Source organism: Paroedura picta, chromosome 10 (genome assembly GCF_049243985.1).
Source record: "Paroedura picta isolate Pp20150507F chromosome 10, Ppicta_v3.0, whole genome shotgun sequence".
NCBI classification, from domain to species: Eukaryota; Metazoa; Chordata; class Lepidosauria; order Squamata; family Gekkonidae; genus Paroedura; species Paroedura picta.
The window spans coordinates 69,175,665-69,192,769 of record NC_135378.1 but is presented as its reverse complement, the minus strand read 5'-3'; the positions used below and the strand labels follow the sequence as shown (position 1 = coordinate 69,192,769).

Here is a 17,105-nt window from a genome sequence, read left to right as displayed (position 1 = left end):
GCTTTCAGTAGGGTTGCCAACTATGAATTGGGAGGCACTTGGAGACTTTGGTGGTGATGGATGTGGGTGGGGAGGGACCAAAGTGGAGCATACTGCTATGGAGTCCACCTTCTAAAGCAGCCATGTCATCCAGAAGCACCGATCTCTGTTGCTTGGAGATGAGGTGTAAAACCAGGGGATTTCCAGGTCCGACCTGGGGACTGGCATTCTATTAACTCTTCCGGAAGTCACAGGTAAAACAGGGTGAACGCCAGATCTAATGCTTCAATATACTCATAGTACCCTTTTGTCTCTACAACATCAAATAACTATATTGAATCTATCGATTAAATGGACATACTCACCCAAAAAAATCTATGCTTTTAGTAGAGACAGAGAAAGGAAAACAGAATGATTAAATTGACTTGGAGATGACAATGACAGAAACTATTTACCCACCGTGGCATGCTGATTTTTTTTTAAACCTTCATCAAATATCAATAAGATGTGCGGATGGTTTATACCCCACCAAGAATGCCAAAAATTGTATTGACATCCTCTTTCAGTTGCTGGAGATGTGAAAAAGCATGTGGGAATTTTTATCCACATTCAATGGGTTTGGTCAAAATGTTTCGGTAAGAAATACATCAGATTCCAACAGAAATTATTCATTGTGAGATCGCATGTAATCCAGTTACAGTTCTGTCCGGCTATCTTAATAGGTTAGAAACAATAAGGAGCTGAGAAAGAATTTGCTAATAGCGGCTACAATCTGAGTAGCAGAATATTGGAAGCAGAAGCTACTACTAATTATGGAGGAATGGCTCTGTGTAAAATATGTACCTGGAGAAAACAGTTTATAGACAAAGCTGGGATGTTAAACAACTTATTCAGGATATTCTGTTATGAAACGTTATCTTTTTATTGTCCTAGATCAACATTAAACTCCATACATTTGTAAGGAAGAGATACATTTTGGGCAATAGGGATATGCTGTACGTTGTATGACTATTATACTGAGAACAACGTTAGTATTGTACTATTATGACAGTAAATTTAAAACTTTCCAAAAGATGTGTCATCTGGGCATGGAATTGGGATCACTGTGGGGCCAAGGTAGTTCTGTTTCCTGCACTGTGCAGGGGATTGGACGAGTTGACGCTGGAGACCCCTTTCAGCGCCATGATTCCATGATTCTGCAACCTCCAGCCAATACCCAGCTGCTTTCAGTGTCTCAAGCCCATCAGTGCTTGCCTTTCAAGCAAAGCCTTCATCGTTGCCATAGGGATGGCTAGGCTATACTGCGGAGTATCCTGCTGAATGATCTCACAATCATCTTCAGACATGCATAAAGCTTGCCCACAGTGGTTGCTGTGCAGTCTGCAAAGACCTGCTCGGTGGCATACACCATGTTGATGTGGCTGATGCTAACCTCTTTGTTTGTATGTTCCTGGTGCCTCTTATGGGACTCTCAGACGAAGGTTCTAGAGCCCAAAGGCTCCATGGGATTGGACAGTGACGACTTGACTAACCTCCCTAATGGAGAAGACTCCGTGCTAGTGTGGCTGATGCTAACCTCAGGAAACTCAGCACGTTGCAGGAGAAATCTCGGCAAGTGATGCAAAACCCTCATTGAATGAGCCCTCACCGCAGGAGACTTCTGCTTCTCCCCCTTCGGGCTTCTTGCCACAGGAAGGTTAACAAATGAGGGAATTCCAGCATATGGATATGGCAACAAGCTGCTCTTGGCTGTTTCAGTGACCACCGGCATTCTGATGTTTGTTGTTGTTATCTGCTTAGTTGTTGTCTGGTCTCATCATTCTGCAGCAAAGAAGAAGACCTTTCTGGACAAAGAAAAGAAACTCGTGCCAGATGAAGAGATTCCCAGAACACCGTCTCCATTGAGAGATAAGCCTCTTTGGTTCAAATATATTTATTCTAATCTGGATGAACTAGAGAAAAACCCTCTGGACAAAGTGCATGATGAAGAATCCTTTGAAGAAGTGGATACGACCAGTTGGAGCATGGGAACACCACCATTACAAGAGCCCAGAATTGAGAAAATATTATCTGAGCCACTGCTGGAACAACTGATTCCCCTTGTTACTCCACCTCCATCATCAGCAGAACTTCCACTCCTCCTGCTCCTCCTCCTCCTCCACCACCACCACCACCACCACCTGCTCCTGAACCACCACCACCTGCTCCTGAACCACCACCACCTGCTCCAGAGCCACCACCTCCTGCTTTTGAACCACCACCCCCAGCAGCACCAGGACCTGCTCCTGAACCATCACCACCACCTCCACCTGTTGCTGAACCACCACCACCAACTTCTTCTACTCCTTCTGATAAATCCATTGAAAAAAAGAGTTCAGCAACAACAGAGGCCACCAGTCCAAAAGCAGTATCTTCAGCAGCAGATGAAGACGTCGAGAGCTCTGCTGAGAAATCTGAGAACCCCCCTTCAGCAGAGGTTATGAGTGAAGGACCAGAAAGTGGAGAGGGGGATGATGAGGGTGAAAGTTAAGATGATGAAGAAGAGAGTGACTGATCTCTCTCATTATGAATATTTACAATAATCTGTAATCAAGTTTTAGTGATGCTTCTATTAAACATGTGATTAAAAACACACTTCTGAGATAGAATGTTTTGATTGGGTTTGACTGAAAATCTGCAGTCATGTTTCCATCTGTAGAAAGAGCAGTCATTCATTATTTATAGATTTATTTATTAATATTAAAATGTTTATATTGCCCTTCCCTGTGGGCTCTTATCTAATAAGAATGCTCCTGACTTCTGCGCCTTTCATTGAGGCTTATATCCACTCCAGGATACTGTGGGGGAAAGGTAGGGTCACCACGGATTAATCATGCTTGTCGCAGAGTGGAAATTTAAAGCGTCCAATATCAAAATGCTAATCAAATTCAGTGTAAATGGGAGGGATTCATTCAAACTGGGACTCTATAAAAAGGCCCGTGCAGACTACACCCTAGTGTTTTGGGTGAGCAAAGCGATTACCACTCTTATCCAGAATACCTGGTTGGATCTACTGGGTAACTCTGCTTAAGAATCTACCGTTAATAATTCCACTGTAATATATTTAAGTGCCCTGACCTCCATAGCCCAGGTTCCTTGATTCTGTCAGATTTTGTGAATCTTACAGTAATACCATCAGTTATCAAGACTTCTTAAAATTCAAAGAGTGGTTTTGATTAATCTGAGCAGATGTTGAGATCACCATGGGCAATGAGCAGACTTACTTGAAGCTGAGGATGAAGACTGTGGGCAGACTTAAGAATGTGTTTTGTTTGTGACATCTGAGGGAAGAGACATGAAAGAATGAGGTGACAATGAGGTAGAACCCTGAGGCTGTGGAATGGACTGTGCCACTTCAAACTGCAAATGGTGGGTTCCACGTTTGAATGTTTCTTTGCTGTGAGACCTCCGTGCAAATAAAAAATGTGGCCAACAAGGAGAACGGTTCTATGGTTGGGCTGGTTTTCTGAATGCAGGGAGTCTTGAAGATAAGGGAAAGAGCTGCAATACATGGGGCTCCTGAATCTTCCCCTGCAGTTGGAAATAGTACAGACCCGTGTACCGTCTTCGGCATTCTTCTGCCTCATCCTCCTGCGTGGATTTACTTATGTACTTCATTAACTATCATGGAGTGGGGGATGATGAAGGTGAAGGTGAAAGTCAAGGTGAAAGTGAAGAAGATGAAGAGAGTGACTGATCTCCCTGACGTTATGAATATTTACAACATCTAAACACCGCCCGTGGCGGCACGGGCGCCGCGGACTAAATAATTCGCTAAGGGGTAATGAGGCGGGATCTGTCCGTGATGAGGAAGGGTCCGGATTGGACCCTTCCTCTGGACAGACAATTAGAGGGACCAATCAGCAGGCGCGAAGCCAAGGAAGCAAAGAGGAAATTTGCACTGTGGTTGCTCGGCTTCCATGATGCCTGCTTTTTCAGTCACTGCAGTAACAAGGGCTGTATGCGGATTTCTCGCTATGTGGAAGCAGCTGGACTCCTTGGGCGGATCACTGTCTTCCAGCCTCACTGATCTTACAGCTCTGGGTGAGGAAATCCCTTGTTTCCAAACCCTTCATTTGCCTTTTTTCTTACCACCCTCACTGTGGTTTTTATTCAGACCACTTGACTCACGCAGGCTGTTTCAAGCAGCTTTGACTGTAAAGTTTTAAAAGTTACCTCCATTTTTGCGTTTGTCCAACGAGGCACTTCTACAATCATATTAAGTACAACCTTTGCAAAGAGAAGGAACAAATCAGACCTTTACCCACAAGGCAGATGGTGCCAGACATACTTAGCTGCTATTCATTGGAAGATGTCACCGACCCTCAGTAAAGCCTCCCCCTCATATGGAAATTGGTGGGCATAAACATATTCACACACATTTCCTCACAGGCCATAAAATCCATACCCATAGAGATAAAAAAATCAAGGAATCTGACAAGACCATCTTTATTCAACACAAAATTCAGCCCTTCCCACCAAGTGTCTTTAAGGCCCTAATAAGCATGACTCCTACAAACCCTGACAGCTAAAGGAAAGCCTGACAGTAACCGGCAACCATTTTAATGTGTCCAAAGGCCCATTCTAGAGTCAGCCTAAGTAAAGCTTATGTGTATTAATTGGCTGTCATCTTGACAGCAAATATATAACACTCTTTTCATCACTTCCTTCCTATCTGCTTAATTGTTGCCATTAATGTTAAGTGTCCTATAAACGCTGTATATTAATTTCATCATTACTGCCCGACTATCCTGCGCAATGAAAAATAGCTACCACAGCCTTTTTGCTTCTAGCTAATCACCCGTTGCTTAATAATTCAAATTACCTTCATTAGCATTAATCTGCGAGTGCAAATTTCTGCATGGAATTTCTGCGGATCAATTGATCTGAAGGATGAGTGAAGTGGATACTTTCTGCCCTACCTTGAATGCTTTCCCTATCAAAGATCCTATGTCCCAAGAGAAGCTCAGTTCTCTGGCTTCCTGTCACACCTTCAGCAAGGGGACATGCAGGTGCAGCCGTTTCAGGACAAAGAGAACCACCATGTTCAGAGGGAGTAAACCTCAGCATAACACTGCAAAGAAACAGCATCAAACGAAGGCCTGGGCCTCTATAAAGGTAAAGGTATCCCCTGTGCAAGAACCAAGTCATGTCTGACCCTTGGGGTGACGCCCTCCAGCGTTTTCATGGCAGACTCAATACGGGGTGGTTTGCCAGTGCCTTCCCCAGTCATTACTGTTTACCCCCCAGCAAGCTGGGTACTCATTTTACCCACCTCGGAAGGATGGAAGGCTGAGCCAACCTTGAGCCGGCTGCTGGGATTGAACTCCCAACCTCGTGGACAGACAGCTTCAGACAGCATTTCTGCCGCTTACCACTCTGCGCCACAAGACAGGCTGCTGTTATTCTTGCAGAAACATTGTTTGGCTACTATGTGAGAAACAATGCTGGACAGGATGGACCATTGCTCCGATTCAGCAGGGCTCTTCTTATGTTCTTAATGAACATATGCTCATACGCTCTGAGCCATCTCAGACCCAGTGAAATGGCCTCAGCAACAACTGTTGCGTTTGATTAAGATGCAACCAGCAAGCATGAACTGCTGTCACATCAATAAGCCAGGGAAAGAACGCAGGAGGAGGGCTCGTCTGCGTCTTGTCCTATAAGGAGGTAATTCATTATTCCCAAGTTCTCAGCAAGCCGTTTGAAACTGTTTGCAGGAAAACTTTGCCGTAGTTTGCAAGATTGGATTAAACTATTATCACAACCTGTGTGAGTGACAAAAGAGGTGAAGAGGAGGGTGGTATATAAATATATATATATAATAAATAAATTTGGTGGCTCTTTTTCTGCTCTGCAGCATCTTTTTTAGATAGGAAGACCAGGATTGAGCTGAATACATCAAACACAGCTGCACCAAAGATTTCTACAATGGAGTTACAGTGCAGAGCATTTCATTTTCAATTGCTTCCCTAATCATGATGAGTGCAGAATGAGCCTTTCTCGCTGCCACTGAACACTGAGCTGGTGGTTTCATTTAGGAATGTGTGTGTGTGTGTGTGTGTGTGTGTGTGTGTGTGTGTGTGTGTGTGGCAGGCGGCATTCTGGGATCAGCTCACCTGACGACAAAGCTGCAGACAAAAGCATATAGCAATTGTTTGTCTTCCAAATGAAAAAGAAATGACAGATGACATACACTGAATTTTCTTGCTGCTGACAGGGAGAAACCAAAAGCCACAAATGAGATGGCAGGATGTTACCCAAGAGGTTTTAGATAACAGTTTGCGTCTTGATACTGCTGCTCATTGAAATATAGCCTATTAAGGGCTTATAGGAAGCTGTGGCAGTCATTACTCTGTATCACGTGGAAGCCGGCAGCCCTACAGATAAAGCTGTGCCCCTTGTCTCCTAGGCGTTGGGAAAATGTCACCCTAGCTTAGGTCTTTGCATACTCAGCCCCAGTTCCAGTGCAAGAAACCGACCACCTCTTAGAGAACTTTGGCCAGCTGCTCAAATATCCCACATTGTTCCACCCACCCCATTCGGACACAGCAAACTATCAAGAGATAATGAGGTAACCATACCTCACTTCCACTGAGCTTCATTCTCTTTGCAGGACAGTCTTTTTCCTGTACACAAGTAAAAAATAAAAACAAAATCAGTGGATGCATGTGTCTCACTGTAAAGAATTAACAATGGCACCAAAGTAAGAAAACTACAAGTACAACGATATAGGCTAGATATCAGGGAAAAATGGTCACAGTCAGAGTAGTTCAGCAGTGGAATAGGCTGCCTAAGGAGGTGGTGAACTCCCCCTCACTGGCAGTCTTCAAGCAAAGGTTGGATACACACTTTTCTTGGATGCTTTAGGATGGTTAGGGCTGATCCTGCGTTGAGCAGGGGGTTGGACTAGATGGCCTGTGTGGCCCCTTCCAACTCTATGATTCTATGAAAACCCCAGAATGAAAGCAAGGAAATACTAGATTATGATTCATGATGATGAGATGCAAAAGGTATTGACAGTTTAATTTGTGCTGGATCCCAACTGTATGTTATTAAATATGGTGCCCAGTAATATTTAAATGGATCATGAGCTAGTTAAATAACAGTTGCTAGGATCCTTTATGCATCAAGAGGGGAAAAAAGAATTCTTACCAGACATGACGGACTGGTTAAATAAACCTATGGAATGCGGGACAAGGGCAAAACTGACATACTTGAAGCACAATAAATCAGTATCAGAATTCAGAAGAAAATGGGAGTCCAAAATTCAATTAAATACAAAAATAAATAAATAAATTATATTGAACAGTAGAAATTGAGATGAAAGGAAATAATCAATTTTTAGTCCACATATGCTAATTTTGGGGAAAATGCATGCTCAGTAAAAAAAGAAAAGCAATGTATAGTGTCTGATACTGAAGTGATGCAAAAGAACAAGATATGTATTGTCAAATGCCAGCTTTATGTTCATGTTCTTCAAATGGTAGTTCTGTAATATGTAGTATTTCTCTTTCCCCCCCCCCAAATAACATTTTTAAACACTATTTTTTATTTATTAAACTTTTTGACTGATGCCCTCGGGCCAGTTGGCAGTTCACAACAAAACCATAAAATCACAATAAATTCACATATTGCAAACCTGATCCCTCTGCCTCCCCCCCCCCCCAAAAGATTAACCCCATGCTGATCTAAATTTCTGTTTCCCGTATTAAAACCCAAGGCTTGGCCAGAGGACTCTTGGCATATAACTCTGAAAAGGTCACACCAGGAGATCCAGAACTAGCCCAGGAAATGGAATATTGTATGATTTGCTTCTTTAAATTGAATTTTGTAAACCATTTTGCCCTCCCTCCCTAGGATCACACAGAAAAAACGTCCTGAGGATTTGCTCTTGCTAAGGAAATCACCCCCCCGCCCCCCCCACACACACACAGCAGAGCCCTGGAAGTGTTAAGATACCACTCGAAAAAGCTAGTTCCAGGTTTTGACTCAAGACTGTGATTGAGGCAATATGTTAAGATGGGCTGAGAATTCTGCTTTACAAAACGTGTTTTGAGAGGGTAGCAAGAGCTCCTGACTACCACAAGTTTGACAACCACAGCTCAGAAGAGAACGAACCTGAATTGACGAAACTCGATAAGGTGTGACTGCTTGCAACATGGAATGAATCCTATGGATGGACATAATCATTACTGACCCTTAACACATATAGGGCTATAGTGCTTGTTGGCTAAACCTGCAAGATGAATGCTGGATTCCAACCCTCCGTAACCTTCCTTTCCCCAAAACTTCAACAAATAAGAACACTATGTACATATTTACCTCATTTGCTTCAGCAAACAGAGAAATATCATGGAAGGAGGAAATATATTTTCCCTTTGAATTCTCTACAAAGACAAAAAAATATATACATAAGCAAACACACACAAACAGTATGTATGGCACCCATCTCCAGGTTATTTAAATGCAAATACTATTTGCTCAGCAAAAATACACAGGTACCAGCAATAAATCCCAGTCAAAACACAAACATAAAAATAAATAATGAATAAAAATGTGTGGGTCATAAAGGTGCCACCGGACTCCAGCTTTGTTCTGCTGCTTCAGACGAACACAGCTACCTGCCTGAATTTTAAATTATAAAATAATTCAGTAAAAAAAACTCAATACAGAATAGGGGAGGAGGGCCACTAACTTTTCCTGGGGGCATGCCAACCCAAACAAAAAAGTCTTCACCCCCTGGAAGAAGATAGAGTTCCAAAGTTCTGATGCCACCTTTCTTAGGTTGCTTCAGATGGTAGAGCAACTAAGCAAGACCAGACTGAACAAGGAGGGTTATATGGGAAAATGCGGCCCTTAAGGCAGTGGTTCTCAACCTTCCTAATGCTGCGACCCTTTAATACAGTTCCTCCTGTTGGGGTGACCCCCAACCGTAAAATGATGCAAGTGTTCTTTCACAGAAATTATCCCATCCACCTCAACTTCTGAAGCTGACACTTCCTTCACGAAGCTAAGCAGGGTTGACCCTGGTCAGCACTGGGATAGGAGACCACCAGGGAAATCCAGGGTCACTACTACCCAGAGGCAAGTAATGACAAGACACCTTGGAATGTCTCTTGTTAGGAAAATGCAGCCACAGTGGGAAGTAACACTGCTGCCCCTCTGGTGCCCAAGATTCCTTATCGCTCCCCTGGATCCTTCCAATGCCCCAAAGGCACCACCCACTTTGGGATGCGGTCATTTCCCCTAACACAAAGTGGGTTGCCTCTCCAGAGGCCCCGCAAACCCTAGGTGAGACTTCCTAATACCTGAGTTGACTTGTAGTTCCCTAGTACCTGGGGAGTTTGCAATAGTGAAGGTAGGGTGGGCTCCACTTCAGCTCTGCATACTGAGAATTGAATATACATCAGTTCAAATTTCATAGCAATTCCACCACAACCACCATCACCACCAACCCCCAGTAATTTTATCAAGAGAACCCGTCTATTCACCTGATTATGCACAGACTATAACCTATCACTGTCAAACTGTCAAGGTATCGGCACAGAATATGAGGAAAAGCATATTTTGCAGTGCGTTGCTTTAACAACCTCTTGTGGTAAGAGGTGGTAAGGCAGCTGACATGCTGTCTGAAGCTCTGACCATGAGGCTGGGAGTTCGAACCCAGCAGCCGGCTCAAGGTTGATTCAGCCTTCCATCCTTCCGAGGTCGGTAAAATGAGTACCCAGCTTGCTACTGGGGGGTAAAACGGTAATGACTGGGGAAGGGAATTGCAAACCACCCTGTATTGAGTTTGCCATGAAAACGCTAGAGGGCGTCACCCCAAGGGTCAGACATGACTTGGTGCTTGCACAGGGGATACCTTTACTTTTAACAAAGGAATCTGCCTACAACCAGATGGGGACTCTGCATGCCTACAGGTGATTGTGTCTCTGACCACCGGGATTGCCCATGGGTTCCCACTGCACTCACTAGTGGGTTCCCTTCTCGTGTATGGCCAACTCTGGGCTTGGAAACTCCTGGAGATATGAGGTGGGGCCGGAGAACAGTGGGACTTCACTTGGCATACGCAAAATTTGTGGTGTGCATGACTCAAAAGCATTTGAGATATGCATTATGCAGTTAGAATGGGAATTCCCTAGTATTTTTTTTTAAATCCAGCACTTTGATTGGCTGAGACCCCTTGCTTGACTCCACAACAAAACATCAGTTAAACAGTTAGTTACACCTCTCTCTCCTCCCTGTCTTTACAAAGTTGTTACTCTTCTAAATAAAACGATTTTATGCCTTTGAGCAGCCTGGTGCTTTCCCCTCTTTGCACATGCAAACCCCTCCAAAGATATCATGATGTTCTAAAGCAGCAGAACAAAGTCTGAGTCCAGTGGCACCTTTAAGACCCACAAGATTCTCTCCAAGGTATAGCATTCATGTGCATGCACGCTTCTTCATGCAGACAAAAGTTTACACCTTGAATAAAACGTTGCTGATCTTAAAAGTACCACTGGACTCAAACGTCGTTATGCTCCACGGCGCACTCTCAGGCAGCTGCTTTCTCCAAGGGGACCGATGCCTGTTGGCCGGGGATCAGCTGCAGTTCTGGCCGACCCCTCTCGCGCCGCGGCTGGCAACCCCAAGCTATTTGCACAAGTCCATGTCTATGTCGGCCCGCGCTGAGTTGAGGACCTGCAGCAGGGACTTTCACCGCCTATCTGGGCCTGTCGCCATGGCCTTCCCAGGGCGGGTTGAACAGCTAAGACCAGGGGGAGTCCAACTGCGGCCCTCCAGATGTCCATGGACTACAATTCCCAGAAGCCCCTGCCAGCATTCGCTGGCCGGGGCTTCTGGGAATTGTAGTCCATGGACATCTGGAAGGCCGCAGTTGGACTACCCCTGGCTAAGACTGAGCAACACTGAACTTGCCCCGCCTTTCCCTCCCAGCGGCAATCTGGCCATTGCTAACTCGGGGGCGTTGCAGACAGGCCCGCTCAGGAAGGCCCGCTTCGTATGAAGCCAGCTTTTGATCTAGTCACAACAGGTGGCTCTTGCGTCCTTCAAATTGCAACATCAAAAGGAAGGGGCGGAGCTTCGGAAGCACCACTCGAGGAGCCCGCGGGGTTCCGACGACGTCTGCAGCGCGCGCGGATGGGGGCTACTTACTAAAATAGAGGCGGTAATCGGGCGAATGGAGGCGCCCGCGCTGCTCCGTGCCGTACTGGGCCATGGGGCCGCCGAGCGAGCGGCAGGCGGGCGGCCAGGGCTGCAAAAGCCGCGTCGGTGGCTGCTCCGTGCAAGAGCCGCTGCGGCGCTGAGTCCCCCCGGGCAGCCCCCGTCGCCGCAGTAGCAGCCAGCTCAGGCCGCCGGCCCCACGCATGCCGCTGCCTTCCGTCGCTCCGAGCGGTCCCTCCTCCGGCGCACCGGCAGTAGTCGAGGCCGCGGCGGGTGGAGCTTGAGCATGCTCAGCTAAAGCAGCTGAAGTGGCAGGCGTGCCCTCAGTGCATCCAGGGGGAGGAGGACAGGGAATGAGGTCGGGATCCTGGGCGAGCCCGTGGAGAACAAACGAGATCGCGGTTGCCGACCGGAGCAGCGCGGGCGATGGGGGAATGTCGGGATTCGCTGGAAGCGCCAAGCAGTGCCGCCGCCTGCCATTAACTCCGAATGGAAGTTTTTTTTCTTTTGCCGGGGTCTAATTCGCACTCTGCTGCATGGGAGTTACTTCCGAGTAAACGTGGCAAAGAGCGGGCGATGTTGGCGCAGCCCCCGCTGCGTCGCTGCCTGCGAAGACGAATCATTTGTCAATGGAGGAAGACGAGATTCCCTTTGTTGATACTCATAGCAACGTGGGTGGGATCGCAATGGGTGGGAAGCCATCTCCCCCCCACACGCACACACCTTTCCAGAGACGGATTTCAGCCGAGCCTATTAATTGTAAATGGCTGTACAGGTAGCGGCTCGGTAGCTTCTCCCAGGAGGAGGAGAAAATGTAAAAGTGCATTAATACATTATTCTGTGATTTTTTTTCTCCCCTTCCCCTTATCTATGAAGTATGAAAGATCAAGTTCCTTCTCTGCACGTTTTTGGAATACCTCCTGCGGTTTGGCGAGAAGTGCATGCTTGGCATCCATACATTTCCCCTTTAAATCTTTCACATCATTACAGGAAATACATTTCTAGGTAGGATAGGGGGGGTGAGAGAGAGATATGCAAGCGTCCATCCTGTTCTAACAAAGTTGGATGGTGAGACAAGCAAGAATCCATCCTAATTGTTTGAAAAGATAAAGAGAATTCCCAGCTTTTTTGTTGTTTTTCTTACCTATACACACACAAAAAACACATGGATTCTGGTATAGCCTTTGTGTCCTAATTTACTTTATATTTTATAAACTATATCAAAAGGGAAATTTCTCCTAGGTCTAGCTTCTCCCATAACATATACCAGTAGTTGTCAAGGTCGCTGGCAACCTGTTTCAGCCTTATGCCAGGTACATTTATCAAGGAATACCTCAAGCTGAGTTCAGTCCGAGTTCTTCTCAAGCCAGTGTGCATAAAGGGTAACCAGCAGCCATGGAGAACAATATCTTAGCCCTTTAATAAAAAACTTAATATGTGGAAATAAGTAGATGAAGCTTTTCAGGGCATCTACTTGTAAACACATCCTATTAAGCCTCTATTAACAGGACAGGGCATTTTTTCTCCAGGCTTGTTGGCAACCTTACTTGCAGAGCAATGTAAGCTCCATAGGGTGGGTCTCCTCACTGGAGTTACAGCTAAGGACCCTTCCAGACATTAAAAAAATTAGGATACTGTGAATTACGGAAGAAGAAAGTCCACTATCTGATGCAACAATTGGGAGGTGGTGATTCTTTCCCCCTAGCAAAGGAGGAGGAGGATTTGGTTCTTATATGCTGCTTTTCTCTACCCGAAGGAGGCTCAAAGCGGCTTACAATCGGCTTCCCCTTCCTCTCCCCACAACAGACACCCTGTGAGGTAGGTGAGAGAGCCCTGATATTACTGCTCGATCAGAGCAGTTTTATCAGTGCTTTGGCGAGCCCAAGGTCACCCAGCTGGCTGCATGTGGGGGAGAACAAATTAAAACCTGACTCGCCAGATTAGAAGTCCGCTCTCCCATCCACTACACCAAGCTGGCTCTCAAAGAAGGGAGCATTGAGCACTCTTGGAACAGCACATTATGTATCTCCCCACATATGTTTTTTTTAAAGTTTTCAGAGGTTTTCTTCCTTATATATTAAAAACAATGAGAGAATATGAAGATTCTTTTCACAAGAAGGTGCACCAGGGTAAAATAATGTTTGTGACATTAAAATGAACTAGATTTATGTCCCTGTTTTCACAGTGAATTGTTATATCATAGTGCCCTCTACTTGACTGACAGAGTCAGGATCTTTTCATGATAAAAGAGCCTTGCATCTGTTAAGCTAGGCTCTGCAATAAGGCAAGATAGCGCACAAACTTCTTAAGATGTTCATTTCTCTGATTCACAAGAAAAAGGATACCAGGAAGTTGCAGAATCAATGAGTGAATAGAATGAGCAATAGAAGTTTAACATCTGTCTCTTCAGCCCTCACCATGGAGGGGAACGTGCCTGTAGTCAAGCTGGCGGACAGCCAAAGCCTGTGAAAAGGCCTCTTCTGAGTCTGGCTCTATCCATATCTGCCATCAAGGGCAACTGCTCACGAAGTCCTGGGCAGTTAAGGCACAGAGAATGGCCGTTTACCAGTTGGCCAATTATGAGGTAAATTCAAAAACATTTCTTAAAGACAGTTTATTTTTAATTTGAATAATTAAAAGGTAAAGGTATCCCCTGTGCAAGCACCGGGTCATATCTGACCCTTGGGGTGATGCCCTCTAGCGTTTTCATGGCAGACTCAATACGGGGTGGTTTGCCAGTGCCTTCCCCAGTCATTACCGTTTAGCTCCCAGCAAGCTGGGTACTCATTTTGCCGACCTCGGAAGGATGGAAGGCTGAGTCAACCTTGAGCCGGCTGCTGTGATCGAACTCCCAGCCTCATGGGCAGAGCTTTCAGACTGTATGTCTGTTGCCTTACCACTCTGTGCCACAAGAGTATTGATCAGAAAAAGGGAAAGTTTTGAGAGAAAAAAGTCTCCTCAGCTTCCAAAATGGTGAGGAAAAAAACACAGAACAGCAATGGAGACCCTGACTCCCCTGCAGCAAAAAAAAAAAAAAAATGAAGTAGTGCCCCTCATGTGATAATTATGGTGGGAAGAAGAGTTGGGTTTTTATACCCCACTTTTCACCACCCAAAGGAATCTGAAAGTGGCTTACACTTTTCCCTTCCTGTCCCCACAGCTGGCACACTGTGAGGTGGGTGAGGCCGAGAGAGCTCTAATAGAACTGCTCTTCATTAACAGTTGTAAGAGCTGTGAGTAGCCAAATGTCACCCAGCTGGATCAAACCCCAGATCACAGTCCACCGTTCTTAACCACAACACCATACTGGGAAGACACCAGAGGGAGGAGGGGCACTCCCAGTCTCCTAGAAAGCTTTGGAAATCTTTTTGGAAACTGCACAGTTCCCATGTGGGGCAGTACAGAAGATGATGTTTGAATTCTGAACTCTCAACCAGGATACCAGCTTTTAAACAGACCTCTGTTTAAAAGGATGTAGGAATTTGCAGGTGACAATTGCCCAAACATTGAAATGAATATTGTCACCTGTATTACTGCAGAGGTAACTTGAAAAGTTGGCAGCCCTGATGAACAGAAAAATAAGTTGTACTATACCTTGCAGTTGGAGTTAAAACCTCTTCAAATCATGACTAATTTACACATGTCAATTAGTTGAGTTTTGTAAACAATCCTATTACTAAGAACCAAACAAAACCATGCAAGAAGCTGAAACAAAATCTAACCAGTTCAAAACTTACTCCTTAAACGTGCCCCAGTCAAAGTTCTGTAGATAGCCTGCAGAGAATCGCCATGACACCCCCAGAATCAGAATTTTAACCAGAATACTTATTTTGGACGTGTTCGTCATCAAGCATTAAAAATCTGAGTGTGGCATCTTTCACAGAGCAAAATGCATAATATGCAGGGGTGTGGCACTTGGAGATCTCCCATTTGCACACTTGATTTCCAAATGACCAATATTTATTTATATATTTCTCAGATTTATATAGCACCCTTCCCAATAATTGGCTCTGGGTGGTTCACACAATTATCAAAACATCCACAGTATGATTACAATTAAAAACATTCACAATCAATTAAATTAGTTCCCCTGAGGGGGGGAGGCAGCATTGGAGGGTGAACTGGGGAGGTCCCTCCCCAGGCTCCATCCCTAAAATCTCCAGGTATTCCTCAATCCACAGCTGGCAACCATAACGGTATGGTAGCTTTTGTTATGCATCTAGCCTCTTCCTTCTGTCGCAAAAAAAACATCAAACCTATGATTTGCAAGATCTGCTAATAAAACACCCTATTCGTTTCTTGAGGTCATTTGGCTCCTTCCTCTGAAACATAAAACTATGCCCTTTCCTGCCTGTTTATTTTTGAAATCTGGTCCCTGTCTGTCTATATACACAACATGCTAGTCTTTTGTGTATGCATAAACTCAGGTGCCTTTTTAAATTGGAAGCAGGAAAAACATGCATAACTGCCCTCTGGGACTGCAGGGCCTCTTGGTTTGAGCTCTTCTCTGTAGACTCTCCAAGGATCATTAAAGGGCATATAACTTCATTCAATCAATCTTTTGCATAAACCTTTCAGACATCAAATGCAGTGGCAGTGACTTGAAGGAATCAATCCACCAGAGGAGATTTACTTTTAAATACCTGTTTACTTAAAACACCAGGATGATCAGATCAATGTTAATGTGCCAGGAGATACACCACATCAAAATACTCCCTTTTCTAAAAAGCTACTATTCATTCTCCCGTTTACCCGTAGTCTTGAGCAGTTTTTCACTCTTGGTGAGATTTACTTTCCTAATACAGTTCTTGAGCACTTGTTGCAGCATATTTTCCACACTGCACTTGTGTAGTAGTACAAGGTCCCTGTTTTCTTATTAGGGGTAAAATACAGGTTTGCAATAGGCTTGGCACCTAAGACTATCGGCTAGAACACTTGTTGGTTGGTTTGCTCTTTAATGATCCTTGTTTGCTTTTCTCTACATGAAATACATACCTCCACCATTTAAGATTGCCTAGAGAAAAATGACCTCTCTTTAATATTGATTTATTAATCAATTTATAGAATCATAGAACCGTAGAGTTGGAAGGGGCCATACAGGCCATCTAGTCCAACCCCCTGCTCAACGCAGGATCAGCCCAAAGCATCCTAAAGCAAATATATATCGCCCCTCTCGGACTCACCATCTTGGGGACAGTGAACAGCAATCAGATTTACAATTGATATCATAACGCAGTTAATAACAATGATCAACATAAAAATTAAAAATTACAATTAAAAATTACAATTACAGGCAGCTATTCGCACTAATCTAAATTGTTGCTGGCACAATATACAATACGGGCTGTGAGACATTGGAGGGCGTGGGAGGCTGGATTGGTGTTATAATATTTCTGACTGGCCTCAACCAAAAGCCCAGCAAAAGAGCTCCGTCTTGCAGGCCCTGCGGAGGCTTAACAGAGGCATAGTAGGATGTTATTTACCAGGTGATATATGATTTAGCTCCATTCCATGAAATGCTGCAGCTACCCAAGGATCTATGAAAAGGACAGGATGTATTTTCCCAGGCCTGTTAGTAACCCTACTAACATTTCACAGTTTAAGACTGGAAAGGCCTGCAATATTCCAATTATTCTACTAAGGAATATTACTCAAACATCCACCCACAATATGCCCCAGGAGTGTTCTGTTGTTTAGGGATGGGCATGGGCCTTTAAAAGGTGGTTCGTATCAGGGCAGCCCCTGAAACAAATCCTGAATTGAATTGGGTTGGCAAGTTTAGTTTCCCCCTCTCTCTCATCCATAACTCACTGCAGCTGGAAGAAAGGGGGCCGGGATCACCGGGAAAGAGGTTTCTTTTAACCCTTCATGTGTGCTCCCTCCCCTTTAAAGCAGTGAGGAGGAAAACCAAAGGATTA

General features: G+C 44.8%; 1 protein-coding gene across 2 annotated transcripts in view; it reads right to left on the bottom strand.

Moving 5' to 3' along the window:
- Positions 1-11,489, bottom strand: part of PPA2 (inorganic pyrophosphatase 2) — a 47,964-nt gene extending 36,475 nt beyond the window's left edge. The window contains exons 1-4 of one of the 2 annotated variants that reach the window (XM_077300713.1): positions 11,179-11,489; positions 8,344-8,408; positions 6,603-6,647; positions 4,195-4,248 (exon numbers count right to left, since the gene is read on the bottom strand). In XM_077300713.1, coding sequence (XP_077156828.1) covers positions 4,195-4,248; positions 6,603-6,647; positions 8,344-8,408; positions 11,179-11,392 — 378 coding nt within the window. In that variant the 5' untranslated portion in view covers positions 11,393-11,489. Of the gene's footprint in view, positions 1-4,194; positions 4,249-6,602; positions 6,648-8,343; positions 8,409-10,488; positions 10,508-11,178 lie in introns of those variants that run through there. The other variant, XM_077300714.1, reaches the window with a different exon arrangement.
- Positions 11,490-17,105: the final 5,616 nt, after the last annotated feature.